The sequence below is a fragment of the Mirounga angustirostris genome, unplaced genomic scaffold (genome assembly GCF_029215605.1).
Source record: "Mirounga angustirostris isolate CCGP_5_RB_7025 unplaced genomic scaffold, mMirAng1.0.hap1 SCAF_10, whole genome shotgun sequence".
Classification (NCBI taxonomy): domain Eukaryota; kingdom Metazoa; phylum Chordata; class Mammalia; order Carnivora; family Phocidae; genus Mirounga; species Mirounga angustirostris.
The window spans coordinates 5459732-5481888 of NW_026991718.1; the positions used below are offsets into that span (position 1 = coordinate 5459732).

At 42.0% G+C, this 22157-nt stretch overlaps 1 protein-coding gene across 6 annotated transcripts in view; it reads left to right on the forward strand.

Annotated features, from left to right (window-relative positions):
* MBOAT2 (membrane bound O-acyltransferase domain containing 2) overlaps positions 1 to 21757 on the forward strand; it is a 124021-nt gene extending 102264 nt beyond the window's left edge. For all 6 annotated transcript variants that reach the window (XM_045884051.3, XM_054509591.2, XM_054509589.2 and 3 more), the window contains 7 exons: positions 831 to 1014; positions 5362 to 5554; positions 5913 to 6016; positions 9699 to 9763; positions 11268 to 11400; positions 13469 to 13620; positions 15344 to 21757. In XM_045884051.3, coding sequence (XP_045740007.1) covers positions 831 to 1014; positions 5362 to 5554; positions 5913 to 6016; positions 9699 to 9763; positions 11268 to 11400; positions 13469 to 13620; positions 15344 to 15566 — 1054 coding nt within the window. In that variant the 3' untranslated portion in view covers positions 15567 to 21757. The remainder of the gene's footprint in view (positions 1 to 830; positions 1015 to 5361; positions 5555 to 5912; positions 6017 to 9698; positions 9764 to 11267; positions 11401 to 13468; positions 13621 to 15343) is intronic.
* The last annotated feature ends 400 nt before the right edge of the window (positions 21758 to 22157 follow it).

Genomic DNA, 22157 nt, shown 5'->3' on the forward strand with positions numbered 1-22157 from the left:
TCTTCGGAAACCGTACTGTAGTTTTTCATTGCATTCAGAATAAAGGCCAGAGTTCCTACCATGGCTTATAAGGCAGCCCTAGATGATCTCACCTTGGTTCTCTCTCATTTTTTTCCTGTTTCTTTCTCTGGTTCAGCAACACCGGCCTCCCTGCTGCTGGACGCACCCCATCTCAGGGATTTCACACTCACTGTTCCCTCTGCACGGAATCCTTGTCCCGGTTACTCACATAGCTCCCTGTCTCACTGCCTTCCCGTCTCTGCTCAGATGTTGCCTTATAAGAGGTCTTCTTATATATATATATATAAGAAGAACCCTTTATCTTTGTAGTACTTAGCACCTCTGAAAATATTTAGTACATATTTTTCAATTATCTGCTTTCTGCATCTGCTATGTGAGCTCTGTGAATGCAGAATATTGCTCTACTTTGTTATTGTAGCATGTCTAGACCCTGGAGCGTGTGGGCACGTGGTCAGTGCACACATGGATTTGTTGGGTGAGTGAACGTCTAACTGGTAGGGGAAGATTCTTTATGCCGTCTCTTGTCGGTCTCAGGTTTGTTTTATAATGAAGAAATCCAGTAGCAACCCTTTGTAGTTGCTCACAAAGATCTGTATGGAAACTCTCTTCTCCAGAAATACTGCTGAGCATTACCACATCCTCATCTTTGGAATTCCTATCATACGAATGCAAATGAAAATTAAAGCTTGCTTTGTGGGGCAAACGGGAAGAGCAGCGAGGTGGAAGCTGCTGATTCCTGCTGGGTGGGTTTTCGTGTTTTCGAAGAGCTTGGGGCCCCTTCTCACGAGCTGCGTGTGTTTTACCCGCAGGCGCATGCCAAGCCTCCTGGAGTACCTGAGCTACAACTGCAACTTCATGGGCATCCTGGCGGGCCCACTCTGCTCCTACAGAGACTACATCACCTTCATCGAGGGCCGGGCGCACCACAGGGCACCGCCAGGCGCAAGTGGGAAAGAGGACATGCCCTGCGAGAGAGCAGAGCCGTCTCCGAACGTAAGCTCATGAGGTTGACCTGAGCCTCGACAGCTTGTGTTGCGTAGTGTTGTTTATTCAGTGATACTAATGTCTTCAAGGTCTGAGCTTGCTGTGTCTTTGAAACTATCTTTAAGATAAATGACTCTTCACACTGCAGTTAGTAGTAATGTCTAGTAGCCGTACGATCATCATCAAAGAACAAAACTAAGGTTACTTAAGAAGTGGGGCACCGCTGAGGGGCACCCCAGTGGCTCAGTGGGTTAAGCGTCTGCCTTTGGCTCAGGTCACCATCCCGGAGTCCTGGGATCCAGACCCACATCGGGCTCCCTGCTCAGCGGGGAGTCTGCTTCTCCCTCTGCCTCTGCCCTTCCCCTGCTCATGCTCTCTCTCCCCCACCTCTCTCTCCCTCAAATAAATAAAATCTTTAAAAAAAAAAAAAAAAAAAAGCAGTACTGAGTTCCTGAGTGAAAACGATGTTTTATAGTTATCGAATATTTTACAAGAAAGCCATTTGCACGGAACTGACCCAGCCTAATTTCTTAGGCTTCTTCCTTCCCTGCACTTCATGTTCCAGCTAATTCAAAGTGTTCTCTTCTCCTCTCCTGACTTCCCTCTCCTCCTCCTGGTCATTGCCAGTTGAAATCTTACTCCTCTTTAAAGGCCTACATCAAATATCACCTTGTCCATGAAAGTTTTCCTGCTTCCCCACAATAAAACAGTTAACAGTAGCTAACACTTTGAAAGCACTTCCCGTGTGCCCGGCCCTGTTGGGGACACCTCACAGTGACTCTCTCAGCACTCACAACACAAGGTAGGTGCTGTTACTCTCACCGCTTAACAGATGAGGAAACCAGGCCTACGTGATTTGACTGAGATGTCCCAGGTTGGCAGCAGGAGAACTGGAATTCAAACACAGGCAGTCCTAGTACAAAGTCTGTGCCAGATTGCCTCACAACTGAACATAAGCTTTATTTCCTTTGGACTGCTGGGATAGGTACTCCTTTATCAAGAAAGGCTCTGAGGCTTTGTGTAGGCCGAGCTTATGTTGGATTTGATCTGGTAGAATCTAAAAGTCCCATGAGAACTAGGCCGATCAAAAAGTCTATGAGACAGGGGCGCCTGGGTGGCTCAGTTGCTGAGCGTCTGCCTTCGGTTCGGGTCATGATCCCAGGGTCCTGGGATCGAGCCCCGCATCGGGCTCCCTGCTCTGCGGGAAGCCTGCTTCTCCCTTTCCCCTCCCCCTGCTTGTGTTCCCTCTCTCGCTGTCTCTCTCTCTGTCAAATAAATAAAATCTTTAAAAAAAAAAAAAAAGTCTATGAGACAAAAAAGGGGGCTAGTATGTTTTTTCTCAATGTGGGGCTTGAGCAAAGGATCACCTTCCTTTCTAAGTTAACTATAAAATGAAGCATGAATGAGGAAATTTGCACCCATTCACAAAAGCTCTTATTTTATCTCTTTTCTGCCATGTGACTCGTGTTTTGTACCAAAAAGGTGCTTTTGTCTTCATACTTTCTATTACTGGTTAAATGTTAATTGATAAATGCCATATCATATGGGCTTGAAATTCAGACTTGAAATCGAGTACATTCCGATCTCTTCCATTGACTATTTGTGTCTCCAGGCTGACCACTTAACCCTTTAGAGGTCTCACTGCCACAGGAGAAAGAAAGGATTAATATAGATAGCTTCGATCTTCCAGAATCTTGTTCTGGAATACTGGAAAGAGGATTAAAAGCTAGGGATCAAGGTACTAGACATAATGTTGTAAAATATTTGAAAAATTTCAAGTGGTATAAACTTCTGAGTAGCAGTAAATCAAACCCAACAAAGAATAATACAAATTTATATATTCTGTCACCTCACTCTGAATTTTTATGGGATTCACTCTTATAAATGTGGCTTTTCCTCTTTTGGGTTGTAGACATCATAAATCAGAGGTTGTTGGCAATGGCAAATACTCTTAATCTATTATTTCACTGTCTTACTATATTTTTAGGGTAAATTCCATATGTGAAAAGTTTATATTGTCAGAGTGGTATTTACAAATCACTCAAAGGCATTTGGAAGCTCTTTGTGCATCACTGGAGTGTGTGGACTCTTGGGATCCAAAGTAGGACAGTCAGTTAGCCAATGGCCCTTTTGTTGGGCACCTCCCGATTGTCTTTATCTAAATCAGATACAGGTTTGGGCGCTGAAACAAGGACCAAAATCACAATGGCCTAAACAAGGTCTCTCCCACGACATCTGAAGTGTCAGTGGTCCATGGGTAATGTGGCAGGCAGCTCCATGGGTTGGGGATCCAAGCTCTCCCCTGTTTTTGCCATCCTTAGGGCGTTGCCCCCATCCCCACGGTGTAAGCTGGCTCGCCACAGGAGCTGTACTTGAGCTAACATCGCATGGACCGCGTGGCTACACTCAGCTGTGAAGGGGATAGTCACGTGTGGTCTAGCTAGACGTGCCCAAATAAAAATTCCATCTTTGTGCAAGAAGCGGAGGGTGGCTTCTGGGGAGCACTTGTCAGTCTCTGTCATGACGTCTGTAGAACTTTCCTCTGGGGCTCCTTAGCTTCTTAGTGAAGGATCCCTCAGTCTTCTGCCATCTTAGGAGGTAGATACAAACTTGACTGCTTGTTTCTGGACCTGGCCCAGGCACGGGGGCTGAGGATCCACCTCTCAGGCTGTAGACTTCCTCGAGTCTCCCCGTTTTCATTCTAGCACTTACCCAGCCCCCCACTCTGGACCCATGTCCCTAAGCCTGGATCTTCTCTGGTTCAGCTTCTCTGAGAGTTGACTTCTGCCTTCCTGCTGGAATGGTGGAAGGGTGCCCCTTTACTAAGCAGGGAGGCGGTGGGAACCAGGGGTCATCCCTGGCCTCCCAGGTTTAGGCCCTCACTCCTGCCTTCCAAGCTACCTGATCCCACATTGCCTGAGCCTTTGTGCGCTGCCTGGTAGTCGAGATCAAGTGTATGCTACTTTAATTTTTGTTTTGAAACTGAGACCTGGAAACTTGTGTGTCTAGTCTCACGGCCACAGTATTGCTCATTGTGTCACTAAGATGATACACCCAATTTTTAGGTTAATGTATGAGGCCATTTGTTTCATCTCACTGTGAGATTATAATTTTTCTCTAATTACCTGTTTTAAATCTCTTTTCAAATGTAAAGCTTAGATATTTTGGGGGAGGGGTGAAGAAAATGTAGCCTTATTGTACTAGAGAAAGCTTTAAAAAAACATTGAGGAAAATGAGAATGAAGGCTGCAGCAAAGAGTCCTCGAGTGCTCAATACCTCCTAACAAGTGGCCCGAGAGCAAAGACAGCTTTTTCAGAAATGCGGTGAATCTGGCATGTGCTTTGACTCTTGCCTTTGAGCCCTTTCTTTTGGCACTGTTATAGAAAGTGTGAAAACATGAATATTCATTTGCAGATTAATTTGAATAGTATTTGACTACTATGCAGGACACTCAAAATCCAAGCATCTTGTTATGTTCCATTACCTGGACGCAGCCTTTCCTTTCTTCCACCTGTTTCTTTCCCTTGGCAGGTGCTATAATCTCCCCTCTATTGAGTCAGATTGAAATATTCTGGCTTACTAAAAATACAAAACCACCATGAGTTGGATTCTTTTAAGGTGATTTAACCTTACCAGGATATAGGAAAGAATGGCCTTTTTTTTTCCCCCCTACCAGTCTTTTTTTTTTTTTTTTAAAGATTTTATTTATTTATTTGAGAGAGAGAATGAGAGACAGAGAGCACGAGAGGGAAGAGGGTCAGAGGGAGAAGCAGACCCCCCGCTGAGCACCCCCTACCAGAGTCTTTTATGCAAATCTTTTTTTTTTGGGTGTGTAGTTCTTTTGGTTTTATCATTTGTGAATAAAATTGCATTAGAGAACTGTCAGACTTAAAGGGATGCATTAAATTGTTTAGTGTAAAAATAATGTCCATGAAATACACATAGCATTTGGAAAATACAGGGAAAAGCACAATGGAAAAATAAGCTCTTTGTGTGTGTGTGTGTGTATAATACGAAATCCACTCCCAAAAGTTATTCATGTGATTATTTTTGTGTATTCACACCTATAGGCCTGTGTTTGCTTTCAGGTATTTTTTTTTTAACTGAAAGCTTTGAAAACACAAATTGAGGTTTCTAGTGTGTCTTGAGCCCTAATCCAGAGGTAGTAGAGAGAAGGCTGGACATACATGTTCCTACCGTGAGACCCTGAGGGCTTGACATGCTGAGTGCAGCGTAGTTTATGATTTTTGACCAGGAGAGTTATAGAGTTTATGCCAGATTAATCTGGCAGTAGTATGTCAGATGAATTAAAAGGGGTATAGATTAATCTTATGAAATCTTGTCTTGTTCTTTCAGGTCGCAGTCATTCAGAAGCTCTTAGTCTGTGGACTTTCCTTATTCTTTCACCTGACCATCTCTAAAACATTACCTGTGGAGTATAACATTGATGAGCATTTTCAAGCTACAGCTTCATGGCCAACAAAAGTCGTCTATCTCTATGTCTCACTTTTGGCTGCCAGACCCAAATACTATTTTGCATGGACCTTAGGTAAGTTGCCTGGGAAGGGACTGACTGTTAACGTATGGAGGTGTATCTTAGTAGCTAGCGGGGAGAGCGCCCTCTTGAGGATATGTAGTTAAAGACCAACTTGAAAAATTAGAGTCCTCTATTAGAAGAAACCAACTTTACAGCTCATATCCTAAATACAAGGGAATATCCTAGAAACTGTTAGGATATCCTAAAAACTGGGTCAAGGCCCATTTTATTATAGTATCAGATAAAGATGAAAATGAATAAATCTACTGTTTAAAAAGATCCTAGTATATAATAACATATACCTTCTGGGAGAACATGGTAGATTGTTATATGGATTCTTAATATGCTCTTTTCACTTTGTTTACTGCAGCTGATGCTATTAATAATGCTGCAGGCTTTGGTTTCAGAGGATATGATGAAAATGGAACAGCTCGTTGGGACTTGATTTCCAATTTGAGAATTCAACAAATAGAGGTTAGTCAATCATTTACAGGCTAGTTACCATGTGATATTTTACGTACCATACTTTGGTTTTACGGGTTATGATGTGATGTCCCAAGAGTGGTGTTGAAGGTTTTTTATTGATAATACTCATTCTTCCATACAACCAGTATTTATCAGTCATTCGCATGTGCACCAGGCACTGGGGATCCAGTGAGTAAGATTGTGTGATCTGGGCCCTTGTGGAGCTTTAGTCTAGAGCGGGCCAAAGGGGCACAGAAGGATAGGTTGTGATCAGAGAGGTGTAGGGTGTGTGCTGCCAGATTGGCTCCAACTCAGATCAGATAGCTCAGGGAGGGGTCCTGAAGGAAATAATGTCTAATCCGAGTCCTAAAAGGTAAGGAGGAGGTTGCCAGGCACTCCAAGGAGAGGAGGAACAGCATCCTGAGGGGATAAGGCTCACAACACAGGGAGTGGTGACAGACGAGCCTGCAGCAATTGAAGACAGGTCCAGATACTTCCAGAGGCCATATTAAGAGTTTGGAGCTCTTGAAAGAGCGATGGGGTATTGTCGATGCGTTTTATACAGACAAGCGAGGTGATCACAGCTGTGGTTAGGAAGGATCTGGCTGCATCAGGTAGATGAGTTGCCCTCGTGGGACAGAGTGGCCTGTTAGCAGGGTGTTGTGTTTATCCAAGGTGATGGTGACCTGAACCAGGGTAGTGCCAGTCGGGTTGGAGAGACATAAGCACCTGGGAGCACTGTTCCAGAGACCCAGCAGAACTCGGTGTTACTTTGGCATCAGCAAGAGAGAGTGAGTTATGAATCGGGACCAGATACCTGGCTTAAGCCAGTTTTATGGCAATGCCTTTCACTGGGAGAAGGAACAAAGAACAGGCACAGGTTTGAAGGGAAAGATACTGTGTGTTCAGATTTCAGACTCAACTAAATTGTCCGGCAGGCAAATAAATGACCAGCCACTAGCCACAACACCTGAGCTGGAGATCCTCATTGGGGAACTACCAGCCTGTGGCATTTCAAGGTTTGGGAGAAACCACGAGAGTAGCCACGAGAGAGCACTGAGAGACCCACAAGGGATGAGAACCCCCCGCTCCCCGGAGTACCTGTGCTCATAGGCTGGGCCGAGGAAGGCAGTCAGGAGGAGGAGCCAGAGAGAGAAGAGGAGAACTAACAGGGGACATCGGTTTGCCAGCCTGAGAGAATGATTCCAACAATAGAAACTACCAAAACTTTAAGTGAAAGTTTGACAACCAAGTTTATAGTGAATGGGTCAGGACCCACCGACGCACCTTAACATCACTGAAAGCTCATCACTCCAAGTGGAACAGTCTGTCATTAGGCGCCTGTGATGGGACGCCGTAGGAAATACAGCACCGTCTCTCAAGGACTTGCTGGGACAGTTAAACCTGGTTAGGTCTTTCAATCTTGCTAAATTTAGAGGGAGTGTAGAGTGTAGAGAAGTAAGTTAAGCACCAGATCCAGAAGTGGGGAATTCTGCAAGACAAATGACCCATTTTTTCCCAACAAATAAATGACATGGGAAAGAGGGGGGCAGAGAGGGGATCTTACAGCTTAAAAGAAGCTTTAGCCAGACGCACTGTGTGCACCTTGTTTGGATCACGATTGAACAGACCAACTGGAAAAACATGTTTTTAAACAATCAGCGATATTTGAATACAAGAGGAGTATTAGGTGATTATATTAAGGAGTAAGAATTTTGTTAGGTCTGATCTTGGTTTTTTAAAAGAAGTCCAATAAATTCTGAACTATTTACAGGTGAACCAAGATGTCTGGTATTTGCTTTGAAATTCTCTTAATGTCAGTAATAAAATGGGGAAGGGGAAGGAAAAACTGAAAATTGTGGAAATTGAGTGATGAATACATGGCAGTGTTTCTAACTTCCTGTTCATTATTGCTTCCCTGTGGAGACTTTGAGACGTGTTTTTCCTAATCAAGCCCCCATGAAATTTAATATCACATATACTGTATATCGGTGTATGTACTCTATGTATATGTGTGCTTTATATATGAAAATAGTAAGACTTTTTGCCCCCAAGAACTGGTTTTTATCATCTTGGGAGCAATATCACCCTTGTTGAGACTGCATGGTATAAGAGGAAGTGAAGAATAAAGGAGTTTGTTTTTCTGAAGGAGGGAACGGCAGTCAGTGTTAAAGGCTGCTGAGATGTGCAGCCAGAGGAGGGCTCACGAGCACCATCAGCTGTAACAACAGGGGAGTTTATTGATGATTTTGGTAACAGTGTCCAGGGAGGGAGAGGCATAAAAGCCAGATTATGCAACTCTTAGGCATTCATTACCTGTACAGGGAAGGAGGGTAGAGATAAGGCCACAGCTGCGGGGAACAGGTGATTGAAGGGGGGATTTTTGTTTTGCTTAATTTTGTTTTAAAATGGAGAGATTGACACATGTTTACCAGTTAGACTATTGGAAGACAGTGTGAAAATATGGTAGGGGGAGAGAGAGGCTGATGGACACACGAGGTCCCTAAGAAGATGGAGAACAGGGAGATAAGAGGCCAGGTGCAGGGATTGACCGTGTTGGAGGAGGAACCAGGGACGGAGGAAGGGAAGTGTGGAGGCAGCTGACTTTGTAGTTTTGATGTGAGAATTTGGAGTCTGATAGTTTATATCATCTCAATAAAGTTAGAGGCAAAATCACCTGTTGGGAGCGATGGAGGGAAGATGGGGGGTGGGGGTGGGGAGTGATAGGACCAGAGATAAGAAAGTGGGGAACTTTTGAAGTACTAGTTGGGATCTCCTGAAATTGCTGATATTTACCTGCTTTTGACTTACCAAAAAAAAAAAAAAAGTTTAAAATGGTTCAATCCAATAGCTGTTTTCAGGAAGAGGAGAATACACTGTTTAGGGAAACAAGGATTGCTTGGTAGGTTGAGGGCTCAACTGATATCAAGAAGGATGGATTTCGGACAGAAGTCTCGAAGGCTGTATGATATTCTGCACTCGGATTCAGAGGTTATAAGTAGGGAAGGGGGGGAAAGTAAGGTTGATCTGGGATTAGGATTTTGATAGGGAGGTGAGTGAAAAGGAAAAAGAAACAAACACACCCAGGATTTTGATGAGAGTAGTAAATAATGGACCATGGAATTTACATGGTGGGAAGGAAGTGAAGATGCAAGGAGGAGATAGTTACCGAGGGAAGGAGAGGTAGGGGACCAGAAGTTCCCTCTGAGGTCAAGGGGAAGCTTTTATGGGAGAGGCTTGTGTGGAGAGACTGGACAGCTGGGAAGACGGTGGTGATTCCAGGTGGGGCCAAGGTTCCGGGTGGCCACAGATGGTGGCCGAAGAGGCATGGAGGTGAGGGGATTGAGAGACTGGCTTGATGGGACGTCCAGTCCCCAATGAAAGAGTCATTGAAGGGTCACTGAAAGGTCATTTACATATCAGGAATGTCTTTGGGATAATCCTATGACAACCCCAATAACTTAACATATAGGAGAAAATAGTGATAATCCATTTATCTCGTAGATGGCCTCTAAAATAAATTCCATTTACACGATGATGTTACTGTATTAGAAAAGCAGTATTAAGGAAAGAAATCAGTACCTACCATCAATGTCAAGTAACTTATTTTTAGCACAATAAAATGTTATTACTTATATTTCAAGCTTCATCATTTTGTGGGCCAAAGAAAAAAAGTTCTTTTGTTTTTCAGATGTCAACAAGTTTCAAGATGTTTCTTGATAATTGGAATATTCAGACAGCTCTTTGGCTCAAAAGGTATGTTTCTTCAAGAGCAGGCTTTAGCTGCGCTTTGGCATCTAAGACTTGAGGTTGAGCTTCACCGAGTTCAGATTCTTGACTAAATTAACAGTGTGTTGAGTGACATTGGGACCTTGGTGTTAACCCAGGAAACACTGCTAACATCCCCTGAAGCGAGAGTCTATCAGATGTGAGAACTTTTCAGCCTGAGTGGTGAATGTAGCTCTCCCCGGCCTCTCGGTGCGCTCTCCCCGGCATCTTTCCGGGGTCTGAGATGGCTGGTGTCCTCCTACTCTCATTCCCTGGAGGTGTGTTAAGTAAAAACAAAGTAGCTACACAACCACTGTACAGATGCCCTAGATTTTCCAGAACAGTTCCAGTTTTAAAATAGTTCAATTTGACAGGTGCTTTTGCATGTTAGGCACAGGATGCAAGGATGAGTCCGACACAAAGACCCAGCCCCTGCAGCCAGAGAGTTTGTGATCTTGTTAAAAAAACAGCAGCGTCACCTTCGTGCACCATTTCCTGTAGGGAGGAAGAGCAGGGATGGGGGGTGGGGGGCTGTTGCTGGTGCTGGGATTGTGATAGGAGTTGGTCGCACGGCCAAGGGGGAGATACAGGCAGACCAAGCATAGCAGCATCAGTTAGGAAATTGCACAGAAACTCCCGGTGACTCTGCCTCTTGTTCCCAGTGAGACCTGTTACTCCACCTCGAGTTTATTTTATGAAATCTTGCCCTGTGACGGTACAGCTCTAAGCACTGTTCTGTGCCAAGCAGCCTGTTTTGGGAATGTCCTTTATTTTGTGACAAGTTGAGTATCTTTACCCCTCGAAATGCCCGCCATACAATAGTGTCACTTCGTGGTACCTTGCAGTCTCTCCACTGGCTGCAGATTCTCTGAGCTAATCTGTTGTGTGATTTTTGTTACTGTTGTATTTTAAATTTGACACCTTTGGGGCACCTGGCTGGCTCAGCAGTGGAGCTCATGACTCTTGATCTCGGGGTCGTGAGTTTGAGCCCCATGCATAAAGATGACTTAAAAAAAATAAATTTGATACCTTTGGAAAATCTTATTTTCATCTGAGTGCTTTACCCTGTTACTGAGAAATTTTAGTCTAAGCCACAGCCAGACTTGCCAGGAAGAAGTGTTATTAGGTCAGTTGAAAGTTCTTAATTAAACAAAAGTCATTAAAGAAAATTTTTAAAAAAGTAAAATAAAGTATCTTTAATATTAAAGATATTTTGGTAAGTCATGTAGATTTCTAAATACTGGCAATGCTCATTTTAGCTATTACACATACCATAAAAAGACGAAAATCAAATTTATTTTCCTAGTTAAGTAGGAGTGTTTAGTAGCTATCACCTCCCTGAGGTCACAGGTCAAGTTATTGCTGATGTTAAGTGGTGGCTGTTTTCCTGGTTACTCTCTGTCCTGTCAGGTAAGAAAAGAATGATCGCTGTGGACTATCTAAACTCTGATCACTCACTCCCCTTGGCTCTCCATGGTTTTCTGGCTTCTAGGGTTTGTTACGAACGAGCCTCCGTGAGTCCAACTATCCAGACATTCATTCTGTCTGCCATTTGGCATGGGGTGTATCCAGGATATTACCTGACGTTTCTGACAGGAGTGGTGATGACATTGGCAGCGCGAGCTGTGAGTACCCAGAACTCCATTTCCTACTTCACTGGTGGTCCCCTTGCGCTGGTGGAGGAGGCGAGGACCCCTCCACAGGCAGGCCTTGTGTCTGGGGCCCTGGCCAGAAGTGAGCCGTGTGCCTCGCGTGTTTGTTGAATGCTCCCGGGGGCGCCACGCTTGGTTCATCTGAGGAGCAGACTTGGCACGTGGGAGGTGCCCCACCAAGTGTTCATTGTCTTGACAGAATTTTCTGAACGAGAGCTAAAAACTGAGTTAAATAAAGAGGATCAGAAGGGTAGGTTTATTTTAGAAATGTTTCCTGAAAGCTGTCACGTTTGAGTCCTCTTTTAGAGGAAGAGTGGAGTATGAACAGTGTAGACAGAGTGGATGGGCCGTTCCTGGGCTGGTGGACACAGTTCTTTAGAGTGCTGGCCTGGTTGGAACCTGGAGTAGTATTTTGGGAAATAGTTGAGAAATTAAGTTGGTGACATGGGTGGACAAAGAAGAAGGACAATTTAGTGTAAGTCCTCGAAAGTCAGAGGCAAGTAACAGGACAGAAACGGTGTTTGAACAGGCTTCTTACAGCACTTACAGGTGAGAAGCCTTCGTTTAACAAACTAGCCGATACTCATGCGATTTTCCGGTACCATGGGGGGTACATGAGGGAAAGCTCAGAGACGTATTAACCAAGGGCCGTGCCTTCTGGCTGTTCGTGGTCTAACTGGGGCGAATAGGTACTAGCGTATGTACGTGTGTGTGCATGCGTGTAAGGCACGAGGCACGTGTCATACATCCCGTGGGTTTTGTAGTCAGTAACAGTTGTTTCGAGGTGAAAGAAATCCTTTCGGTTGGGTTGACCCGAGGTGGCCTCATTAGGAAAGTTTAGTTGGATTTGGGCTTTGAAAGATGAACATTATTTCAAAAGTGAGTGAAGTGTGATGGGGGTGGAACGTGACGCTTTAGGCATGGAAATGACATTAGCAGAACCAAGTTCGAAAGTGCCCGGTGTGTTTGGAAATGACAAGTAAATCTGGTTGAAGCAGAGACATCGTGAATACCTAAGGTGTAGATAATTCTGGAAGGGCAAAGGAGTGCAGGGGAGGGAGAGGGAGGGGTAGTCCTAGAACTTGAACACCAGCCTAGGAAAGGGCCTAATCCTCATTCTGTCTGCGTACGTGGGGGCCAGGTGAGGTTTTTAAGCAGGGGGGTGGAATGCCAAAAGCCATGCCTCAGGAGAACTGATTTGCCATCGATGGTTGGAAGGGAAGAGGGTGGGTAGCTGCTGTGGCCATGAGCTGGGCAAGACGTGGTGGGTGCTGGGGTCCGATCCGGCCGCTAGGAATCATGGTCTCTCTATGGGAGTGCCATTAACCATCCAGCAGGTCACTTCTGAAAAACCCGGTGGCATCCTCGCCGTAGGGCTGTGTTTCACCTCTGAACCTGTTAGACAAGAAAAGCAGGGAACACAGTAGAAAAGAGGAAATAATGTTTGGTTAAGTTTGTGCATTTCAAAACTGAAAAGTTTTTACTTTTTTGGAAGCTAAAAAAAGAAGTTTAAATAGCAGTTATTAGGAAACACCTATCTTGAGAATAATGTGCGTTGTTGCCATTTATTGTGATTAAGTGTCTTTTGACCTCAGCTCAGTGTATGATACCCATCTGTCTTTCACACACGCAGAGCTTAAAGGAGAGGAAGGATGTCTCATTTCATTGTAGTAGAAAAGGTGAAAACAGGCAGACCTTTATTTACATACTATACTTTACCAAATACGATTTAAGGAGCGTTATTTTTAACTTTTTAAAGAAACTTTTAATACAACTTCAAATCTACAGAAAAGTTGCAAAGCACTCCCACATGCCCTTTACCCGGATTCCCACATTTTGCTCTCTCCGTATCTTTTACACACATGCCTATTCATTTTTCCTGAACCGACTTGACTTCTCCCGCGGGGGTGGCCCCGTTGTAGACGTCCGCCAGCTGAGCTTGGGAATAGCAGTCACTCCTCATCCTTGAAACAGGTACGGTCAGTGTGATCTTATAAACAATGTGAAAGACAAAGCAAATATTTTTGTTTCTTTATTTCAGATGAGAAGTAACTTTCGGCATTATTTCATCGAACCTCCCCAACTGAAATTATTGTATGATGTTCTAACATGGGTAGTGACTCAAATAGCAATAAGCTACACAGTTGTGCCATTCGTCCTTCTCTCCATAAACCCGTCGCTCGCGTTCTACAGGTAAGTGTCACTCTCACAAAGACGCCAGCGGGAACCACTTTGTTTTGAAGAGCGAGCTCTTTGCTATTGCATAGCTTAGAAAAATAGCACCACAGCCTTACTCTCTGTAGTTACCTTTTCATCTTAAACCAGCAAGTCTCAAGTTTTTTATGGAATGATTCCCACCACTCACCCTTCAGAGGAGTGTGATTTAGACAGAGAAGTGTCAGTGGGGCGAGCACCGCCTCAGATCTCTCAGACGTTTAACTGGAAAGCGTGGCTGTTCTTTTCACACTTGGCTGTTAGCTAGACTTACCGCAGTGATTGTTTTGCAGTATGTGCATATATTGAATCATTATGTTGTACACCCAGGGCTAATACCATGTTATAGGTCCATGGTGCCTCCGGTTAAGACAGTGACGTCAGGCTCGATGCACCCTGCAGGCTGGAGTTTGCTCACCCCTGCTCTGGGGTCAGGGTGTAGGAGTTTGTGTGTTCAAGCAGAGGCTTATGTGTCACTGGGAATATTCTGGGAGCAGAAGCAAAATATGTCTTATGACAATTACGAGTAAGCACCGGTAAAGTCTGTGCACCAGGAGTTCAGGCTGTCGGATGGTTAACTCCGAAAACGACAGGATAGGGGAACTCGAAATAAGATGAACCATAGGGGATCTGACAGAGCAGTTTAAAAAAAGAAAGAAAAAAGTGTAGCTTGTCCTTTACAAAGAATTGTTAATTCTCTTAATTGCTTTGGTCAAAAGAAAATTGAATTACTTCTATTTCCTGAGTTTGTTCCCTTCTTATTCTTTTACGTTTCACGGATCCTTTGTCTTCTCTGTATTATAGAAGTTCTTGTTTTGAATTCCCTGTTAGATTTCTTTCTTTATTCTCTTCCTCACCCACCAGATTCCACTTTCGCTGTCTAGTGATATCTCTAAGATCAAAAATTTCACCTTTCATAGAGTTTCCACCACCCTTGCATTTAGAACGACAGCCCAGAGTGGTCAAATATTGTTGCCCAAATATGGCGATACTCCTACAGAAAGACATCAAGGAACTCCAGCTAAAATTCCCCTTTTCACAAAATTATCACATAAATTTACATGTGATTGAGCAGTTGGTTAGATTTTCTATCCCAGGTACTTTGTTCACAATCACTTGAGTTTACAACTCTAAAAGGTCACATTTGATTTATATTTGATTTCAGGAATGATGCTTCTAATAATATCTTTAATAACATGGTCTTGCTTTATTATGTGACAGCAACCATCGAGAGGCAATATTATCTATTACATCATTGGAATATTTGTAACTTAATTAGGGACCATACACAGCAGAGGAGGCCAGAGCATTCAGGTCTTGACCAGCTCTGTGTCCTCTTTGTTCGCTCTTAATGTTCAATTCTGTGGAACTGAGAGATTATTTTCAGGTCACTGCAGCTGCCAATAAGTACCTTTTTGTTTTTGTTCTGTGTAGCCATGGACTTATGACCCTTACAGAGGAATGTAATACGATATCTAGTATCGTGCTTTTAAGTGGCCTGGGTTTATAGGGTGCTTTATAAATACCCACTTGCTGAGCTGGAGAGCTTCATGTCATGGGGCAGGGGAGGGGGTGGGAATGCCCAATTAATGGAGTAAATATGCACATCCTACGCAGGGCCTGTGACATTTTGACAAGGATGCCATTGCTAAGGAATCATTCTCAAAATTTAATAAAGTAAACTTTGTCCTTTTTCTTTTAGCTCCTGGTATTACTGCCTGCACATTGCTGGTATCTTAGTATTATTGTTGCCGGTGAAAAAAACTCAAAGAGGAAAGACTCCACATGAAAATGTGCAGCTGTCTCGATCCAAACAGTGTGATGAAAGAGAAAATTCTTTGGGACAGAATAGTTTTTCCACAACAAACAATGTTTGCAATCAGAATCAAGAAATAGCCTTTAGACATTCATCATTAAAGCAATGAAGGGGAAAACACTCTGATGGCTATTTTGTCTCTGTTAACAGAAACCAATCTTAGCACCTTTTCGAGGGATTTGTGTTCGTTTGAAAAAGATGAAGTAGGGGGGCAAATGGGACGGATCTAGATGGGGAATTTCCTGTATACCAGATTGGGAATGGAGTGAATAACCTCTCCCATGCCATGTCCCTGTGGGTCACGCCTTATATAAAAATATTTCCATTATTTCAATGGGCACTCAGGACCTCAGCAGATGTCCGTAGGGTCATACATGTGCCCTGTTGCTGAATGTATGTTGCGTATCCTAAGGCACTGAAGAGGTGGAAAACTAACCCTGTCGATCTAGATGATTGAGCGAAATTACCTTTTCCAAATGAATGTCTTGCCTTAAACCCTCTATTTCCTAAAATATTGTTCCTAAATGGTATTTTCAAGTGTAATATTGTGAGAACACTATTTCAATATTTGATGTCATGTGCTGTAAAGGAATTCTGGAGGAATTTCAAACAGGATATTTAAGATTGTGGACACTTTAAAAATGCAATAAACATCTCAGTATTTGAAGGGTTTTCTTAAAGTATCTCAAATGACTATAGTACGTAGCGAAACTGTAAACAGTTAATGGATGCCAAATTATGGGTAGCTTGTTGTCCTGGAGAGTTTAATTACTTTGTGTCAGTCAGAGCCCATCAAGGAAGAATTTCTTCAACATAATTAAAGGTTGGTAATGTGATATTTTAAGCTTATTTTCTTAAAAAAAAAAAAAGAAAGAAAGAAAACTGAGCAAGAGAAGATGACGAAGGAAGGCATGAATGAAGGAAGCACCACATGGACCGGGGCTGGAGCCGTGGCAAGGCTGGGTGGGACAGTGCACAGTTGCTCAGCAGTTCTTTCTCTGAGTTCTTTGTGATTCTGTAAAGACATAAACGTGTAATGATTCCTTAATATGTTGGACTTTTAAATGAAACTTACCAAGCATAATTTATATAGAATTATAGAGGGATTATGAAAATAATCGTGGTAGATTGCACAAGGGCTATGAAGGAGAAATCACGGAGTAAGGTGACCATCTGTCTAATCACTTCCTTATCCTTGACAGCGTAACTCATAATTGGGAAAGTCTTAGAGAAATGAAAGCTTACAGTCATTGGGTCTGACCCTCATGTTTAGAGAATCAAAGAAATTAATTTTTTTTTAAAGATTTTATTTATTTATTTGAGAGAGAGAGAATGAGAGACAGAGAGCATGAGAAGGAGGAGGGTCAGAGGGAGAAGCAGACTCCCTGCCGAGCAGGGAGCCCGATGCGGGACTCGATCCCGGGACTCCAGGATCATGACCTGAGCCGAAGGCAGTCGCTTAACCAACTGAGCCACCCAGGCGCCCCCAAAGAAATTAATTTCTAAACTCTTAAATTCTCACATTAAAATTTTGCTTTAACTCTTTTTTTAAAATTATTATTTATTTGACAGAGAGAGAGACAGCGAGAGAGGGAATCCAAGCAGGCGGAGTAGGAGAGGGAGAAGCAGGCAGATCAGGGAGTCCAGTGGGGGTCCCCGATCCCAGGACCCTGGGATCATGACCTGAGCTGAAGGCAGATGCTTAACGACTGAGCCACCCAGGCGCCCCTGCTCTTAACTCTCTTTAATGAGTTTTAGATTCTGAAAGTAGCAAAGTGTGCTCTTATCCTCTAGGCCATTTTCACCACAATTAATCTCACCTCCAATTACCGGATGTCTCCTTTAATCCCATCCGGGCTTTAGCCATAGGTAGTAAATCCCAAATCCTGGGATCATGGGCTGGGAGAGAGGAGGGTGGGCAGGGCCTTCTGACTCCACCTTCATTTGACCAATCTTTTATTGGATTTCACCTTTATTTGACCAGTTTGTTTTCTTTTTTGCCTTAGATTTTTAATGAAATGCAAATCGTCTATCTCTGGTGAGTCTTTTATATTTTTGTCGCGAATAAGTTTGCAGATGAAGTTAGGGCAGAACCACTCTCTGGCTTAAGCTGTGCAGTTTTTCATTTAAAGGAGAAAGGAACAGCAAATGTACTTGGAACTTTTGAGGTCTTAATCAGCAAAAATATCAGTGTATCTTTGTAGAATGTTAGAAATATCCTAGTCTTTGTTTACATAAAATGTTTTTATTTTTCTAAAGGTAAATTTTTTCTACCTGCTGAGGTTAGCCATGCCCCATTAACTTCCCAGAAAAGGATGGATAGCTAAATAAATTTTCTCTGTTTTCCCATGCATTGAAATTAAGCTAGCTGTGTAATGTGAGAGGATAGAAAAGAATAATCATGGAAAGTATCTGTCCCCAAAAGGTCTCCTCAGTTTAATTAATGCTGCAGAGAATCTGATCACTATTTTTAAAAAATGTAAACAAATTTAGAGTTTAAAGGACAAGTCTAGGCATGTCATAAGTGAAAACAAGAAAGCTTAATAAAACTTTTTTTCAGCCCATCTGGCCATTTATAAATCATCCCTATTTATTTCTATTACTTATGTCATTTCTTAGTCTGTAAACCTAAAATCACTGTTACCTGTTTCTTGCTTGATGAATGTACTCTTAGAGCTGTCATGCAGACAGCAAGATGACTAAGAGTTCTCCAGTTGCTCTGAAGATGATACATTATCTCTACAGTTTGACTGATTTTCATCCCCTTGGATCAACTAGGTTTTTTGTTTTTTGTTTTTTTTTAATTTTGTATGAAAGGGTTTTTGGATAGCTTTTGTCTAATTTTGGAGAAATTATAACCATAAATGTGTAATCTAGAAGAAAAACTAAAATAATTCTAATTCTCAGCTTGACTTTTCTCCTCAAGAAGAAACTCTTTGTACTCTATGAAAGAATATATCTGCTTGGATGGAGTGTTATAAGGATTAATGCTTCACTTCTGCTTACAGTAGGAGATTTGAAAACTGGTCTGTCTCCCTCCACGTACTGCTAAGTATAAAGGGATTCGTTGTACTATGTGTTTCTTCTTTTTTGATCAACAGAACAAGATGCAGTACATATTTCTATTATTTCTCAACTCTTCGGTTGTCATGAAACTACTCCAGAGATGATCAATGACCATCATACTTAAACTCTTGATCCATTATTATACTACTCAGGGAAAAAAAATTAAACAAAAATAATTATTCTTCCCTCAGTTTCATTTTTTTGAAACAGTAACAGTTAATTTGATGTATCTCAGCTATCACCATTTTCTAAGTAGCAGTCTCAGTTTTTTAAAATAAGCATTTTTATTGGAACTCAGGGTAATTGGGGAAATTTTCTTGGCTTCTAAAACATCCAGCCTATTAGAGAAGGTTTATTTGGCTTCTGCAATGTCCAGCCACCACCATACTTTTGGTTAAAGAGTGTTTTTGTCATTGACTCCCGCCATGTGTGACATTTCCACAGATGCCAGTTTTTAGAAAAATGTGCGGTAAAAAGGATGGTTCTAAACAATAAAGGTAACTCACATTGAAGCACTGATTGTCCTGGGAGGAGACCCGGATGTTCATCTGGCTCTGTTATTAATGAGTTAGGATTTGGGCAAGTCACCTGTCCTCTAGATGGAAGTTCTTTAATAGGAAGTTAAAGGATCAGTTCCAAAAGTTTATGACCAATTGTGTTTGTAATCTGTGGGAGCCATTAGCAAGATCTGCAAGAGTCATGGACAAGGGCAGATTCACCATCAAGTAAAAAAAAAAACTCTTATTACTTGAGCTCAAAGCCCTGACTTTTCAAAAGGTTTTCTTGGCAACAGAGGAACACCTTCCACTCTGTTAAATCAGAAGGTGTGGCAGCATCCATTTTCACTGAATATAGCCCTTAAAGTGCATCTTTGATGATGAAATAGTCTCTGTTGAAGGAAACATGTTTTCCTTTTGCTTTTTCTGCTTGTTTGGTTGGTTGTGCTAGGTGAAATTGAAGGTGCTCTATGCTAGAAAATGTTAGTACAAACCACCAAGTTTACTGGACAGGGTTTACCTTATTTAACTTCTCAAATATTATTTCATTCAAAGATAGTTAAGGCACATTTCATTTAGTTACACATTTTAAACTACAAAAGAAATTACATTAAAATTTTGCCATACAAATAATTACAAAACTTACACTTTTTTAATTTAAGGACTAGATTACATTTAGGACAAAGAAAAATCTTTCCTATTTAAAATTCATACCTTGTAAGTTTTAATCTGCATATTCATGAACAGCTCTGGACATTTATACTTTTTTGTTTCCTTGTTACAAACTTTAAAATTGTTAGATAATTAACTGTAAGAGTTCTACATTATAATTGAAAGAAAAAATTACTGGAGAAAATAATTGTTTCGGAATGGTGCCTGTTATTGTGTCAAGGAAGGATTTGTCTGGAGTTTTAAATATAAACCAGTATTTTATGGAGTTTTATTCAGCCACCAGTCGTCTATCCTGGCTGAAATTGAGTACATCAGATTTAACATAGGTGTGGAGTTCTACATAACACTGTGAAATATAATCTTAACTGCCCTCAAGTACCTTATTAAACTCTTACTCTGAACCCGGTGTACATTTAATAAATGGCTGATGATTTCTACAAGAATCTGAGATGCAGAAAGTTCTGCTTTCCGCAGCTGTCCTTGTAAAAGTGGGTTTGTATCAGTGCATGGGCGCTCCTGATGCTCAAGGAAAAGATTTGCTAAGTTGCACCTGAAACTTGGGTTTGAAAGATCAGCCTGTCGAGGGTCTGCACAGTGTGTTTCTGCAGCACCGTGTGGCCAAATCAATTCATACCAACTCTCATTACAGAAGAAAATTTAAAATGAAATTTTCCACGTCGGTTATTTTGTAGGAATGCTCTTAAGATCAATGACTAAGCTGTTTTTGAGGCTCTCGTTGTACAGAGGATGCAGCCAATTACATTTTAATTGGTAGGCTGCTTATTAATGTTTTTATATGTTTTAAAATAATATTTAATAGATTTTTCATATGAAAACCCCAGTAAACAATGGACAAGCTCCATAGGCCATTGATTGGGACAATTTTCTGGCCTGAAGACACACTTTTATGCTGACTAATTTGTCTTGCCTTTTAAACTAATTATACTCGTCTTCTTCTAGTAAAACTTTTATAAAGCAAAAACAAAAAAAAACCCCCAAGACTGTATAGTTCTATAAAGAATAGTATAAAGGTCCATACAAAATCACGGTCTAAAGCTTACTCAATGATGCATAGCCACCTCTCCATTCATGTTTTATCAGATTTTGCTACTGTAAAAAGAAATGGAAATGTAATGAAAAACTGAAAGATACAGAGCAACATCAGTAGAATGACAAACCATTTTCCTAATACATGTTTGAGATGGAAAAAGTGACTGGCTGCCTTTGACAGGAGTCAGAAATGACTGTATCCTGCCCAGTCTCTATTTTGGGGTAACTACTTGGAGAAACTAATTTGGTAATATCCGTTTTTGTCCTTTCCTGCTAAAGGACAAACACATGTAAAGAGTTTGACAGACTTATAAAATAGGCCTCTTCCCAATTTGAAGTATTGGTTCTGTATATGCAGATTTGTCCACAAAGTACACTTGCCCCTGACTTTTTGTCCCAAGGAGAAAGGAATCTGACATCCCACCCAAACATGTCCCAAGCCGGTCTGCATCCCTGTCCCCTGGGCGCGACCGCCTCTCCAAACCAGAAGGGTACCCTAGAAAGCAGTAGGAATGAAAGTAAAAAAATAATTCAGGTGACACAAGAGAAACCCTTCCACATGCAGAGTGAGACTGTGGGAGTTCATTCCTGCCTTCCTCTGAGAGCCGAATGGTGATCTCTGCCCAGCAGGGGTTGGACCGTGTCACCCGAACATGAGGAGGGCCCCAGTTCTGGCAGCCGGTCTTCACAGCGCTCGTCAGCCTTCCCTGGGTGAGACTAGCACGTGGTGTTCTGTGCTTTTTTTGTTTTTATTATTCCGAAATATTTTTTTAAATAAGTGTTATTTTTCAACAGATCCATAAATTAGTTCTTGTTGTATGGTTCTAAATTTAAGCTACCACTGTGTCAGTTAGCCTGTGATGTGATAATTCCATGACTGCTCGTTTCCAACCTGTGTCCTCAGCGCTGCGCTGCTGGCTTATTGCTGGGTTTTAAAGATGTTTTTAACTTATATATAAATGTTCTTTTCTAATTTGTGTGTCTTTAAAAATGATTAAACTGTAGTTTAAAAATACGTGTGCGTGTGTGCGTGTTTGCTAATTCCAGAGGCTTTAAATTCCATCTCTAGGACTGAATACCGGGCCTGTCACATCATGAGAGGTGAGATGCTCGGTTTTTACTGAAGGATTCTTCAATATGATGATAATATTCTAAGGAGTCATTTTCTCTTTAACTGCTTAAAAATTATTTAAAACAAACTGTAGTCACATTGTAAATACTTTGGAAGGCAATTCAGACAACCTTAAATAAGGGGTGCCTGGCTGGCTCAGTCGGTAGAACGTGTGACTCTTGATCCCGGGGTCGTGAGTTCAAGCCCCATGTTGGGCGTAGAGCATACTTTAAAAAACAAAACCAAACCCTTACATCCATATATGGTATCTATAGCAGAGCACAGAGAGTCAGTCCCACTAGGT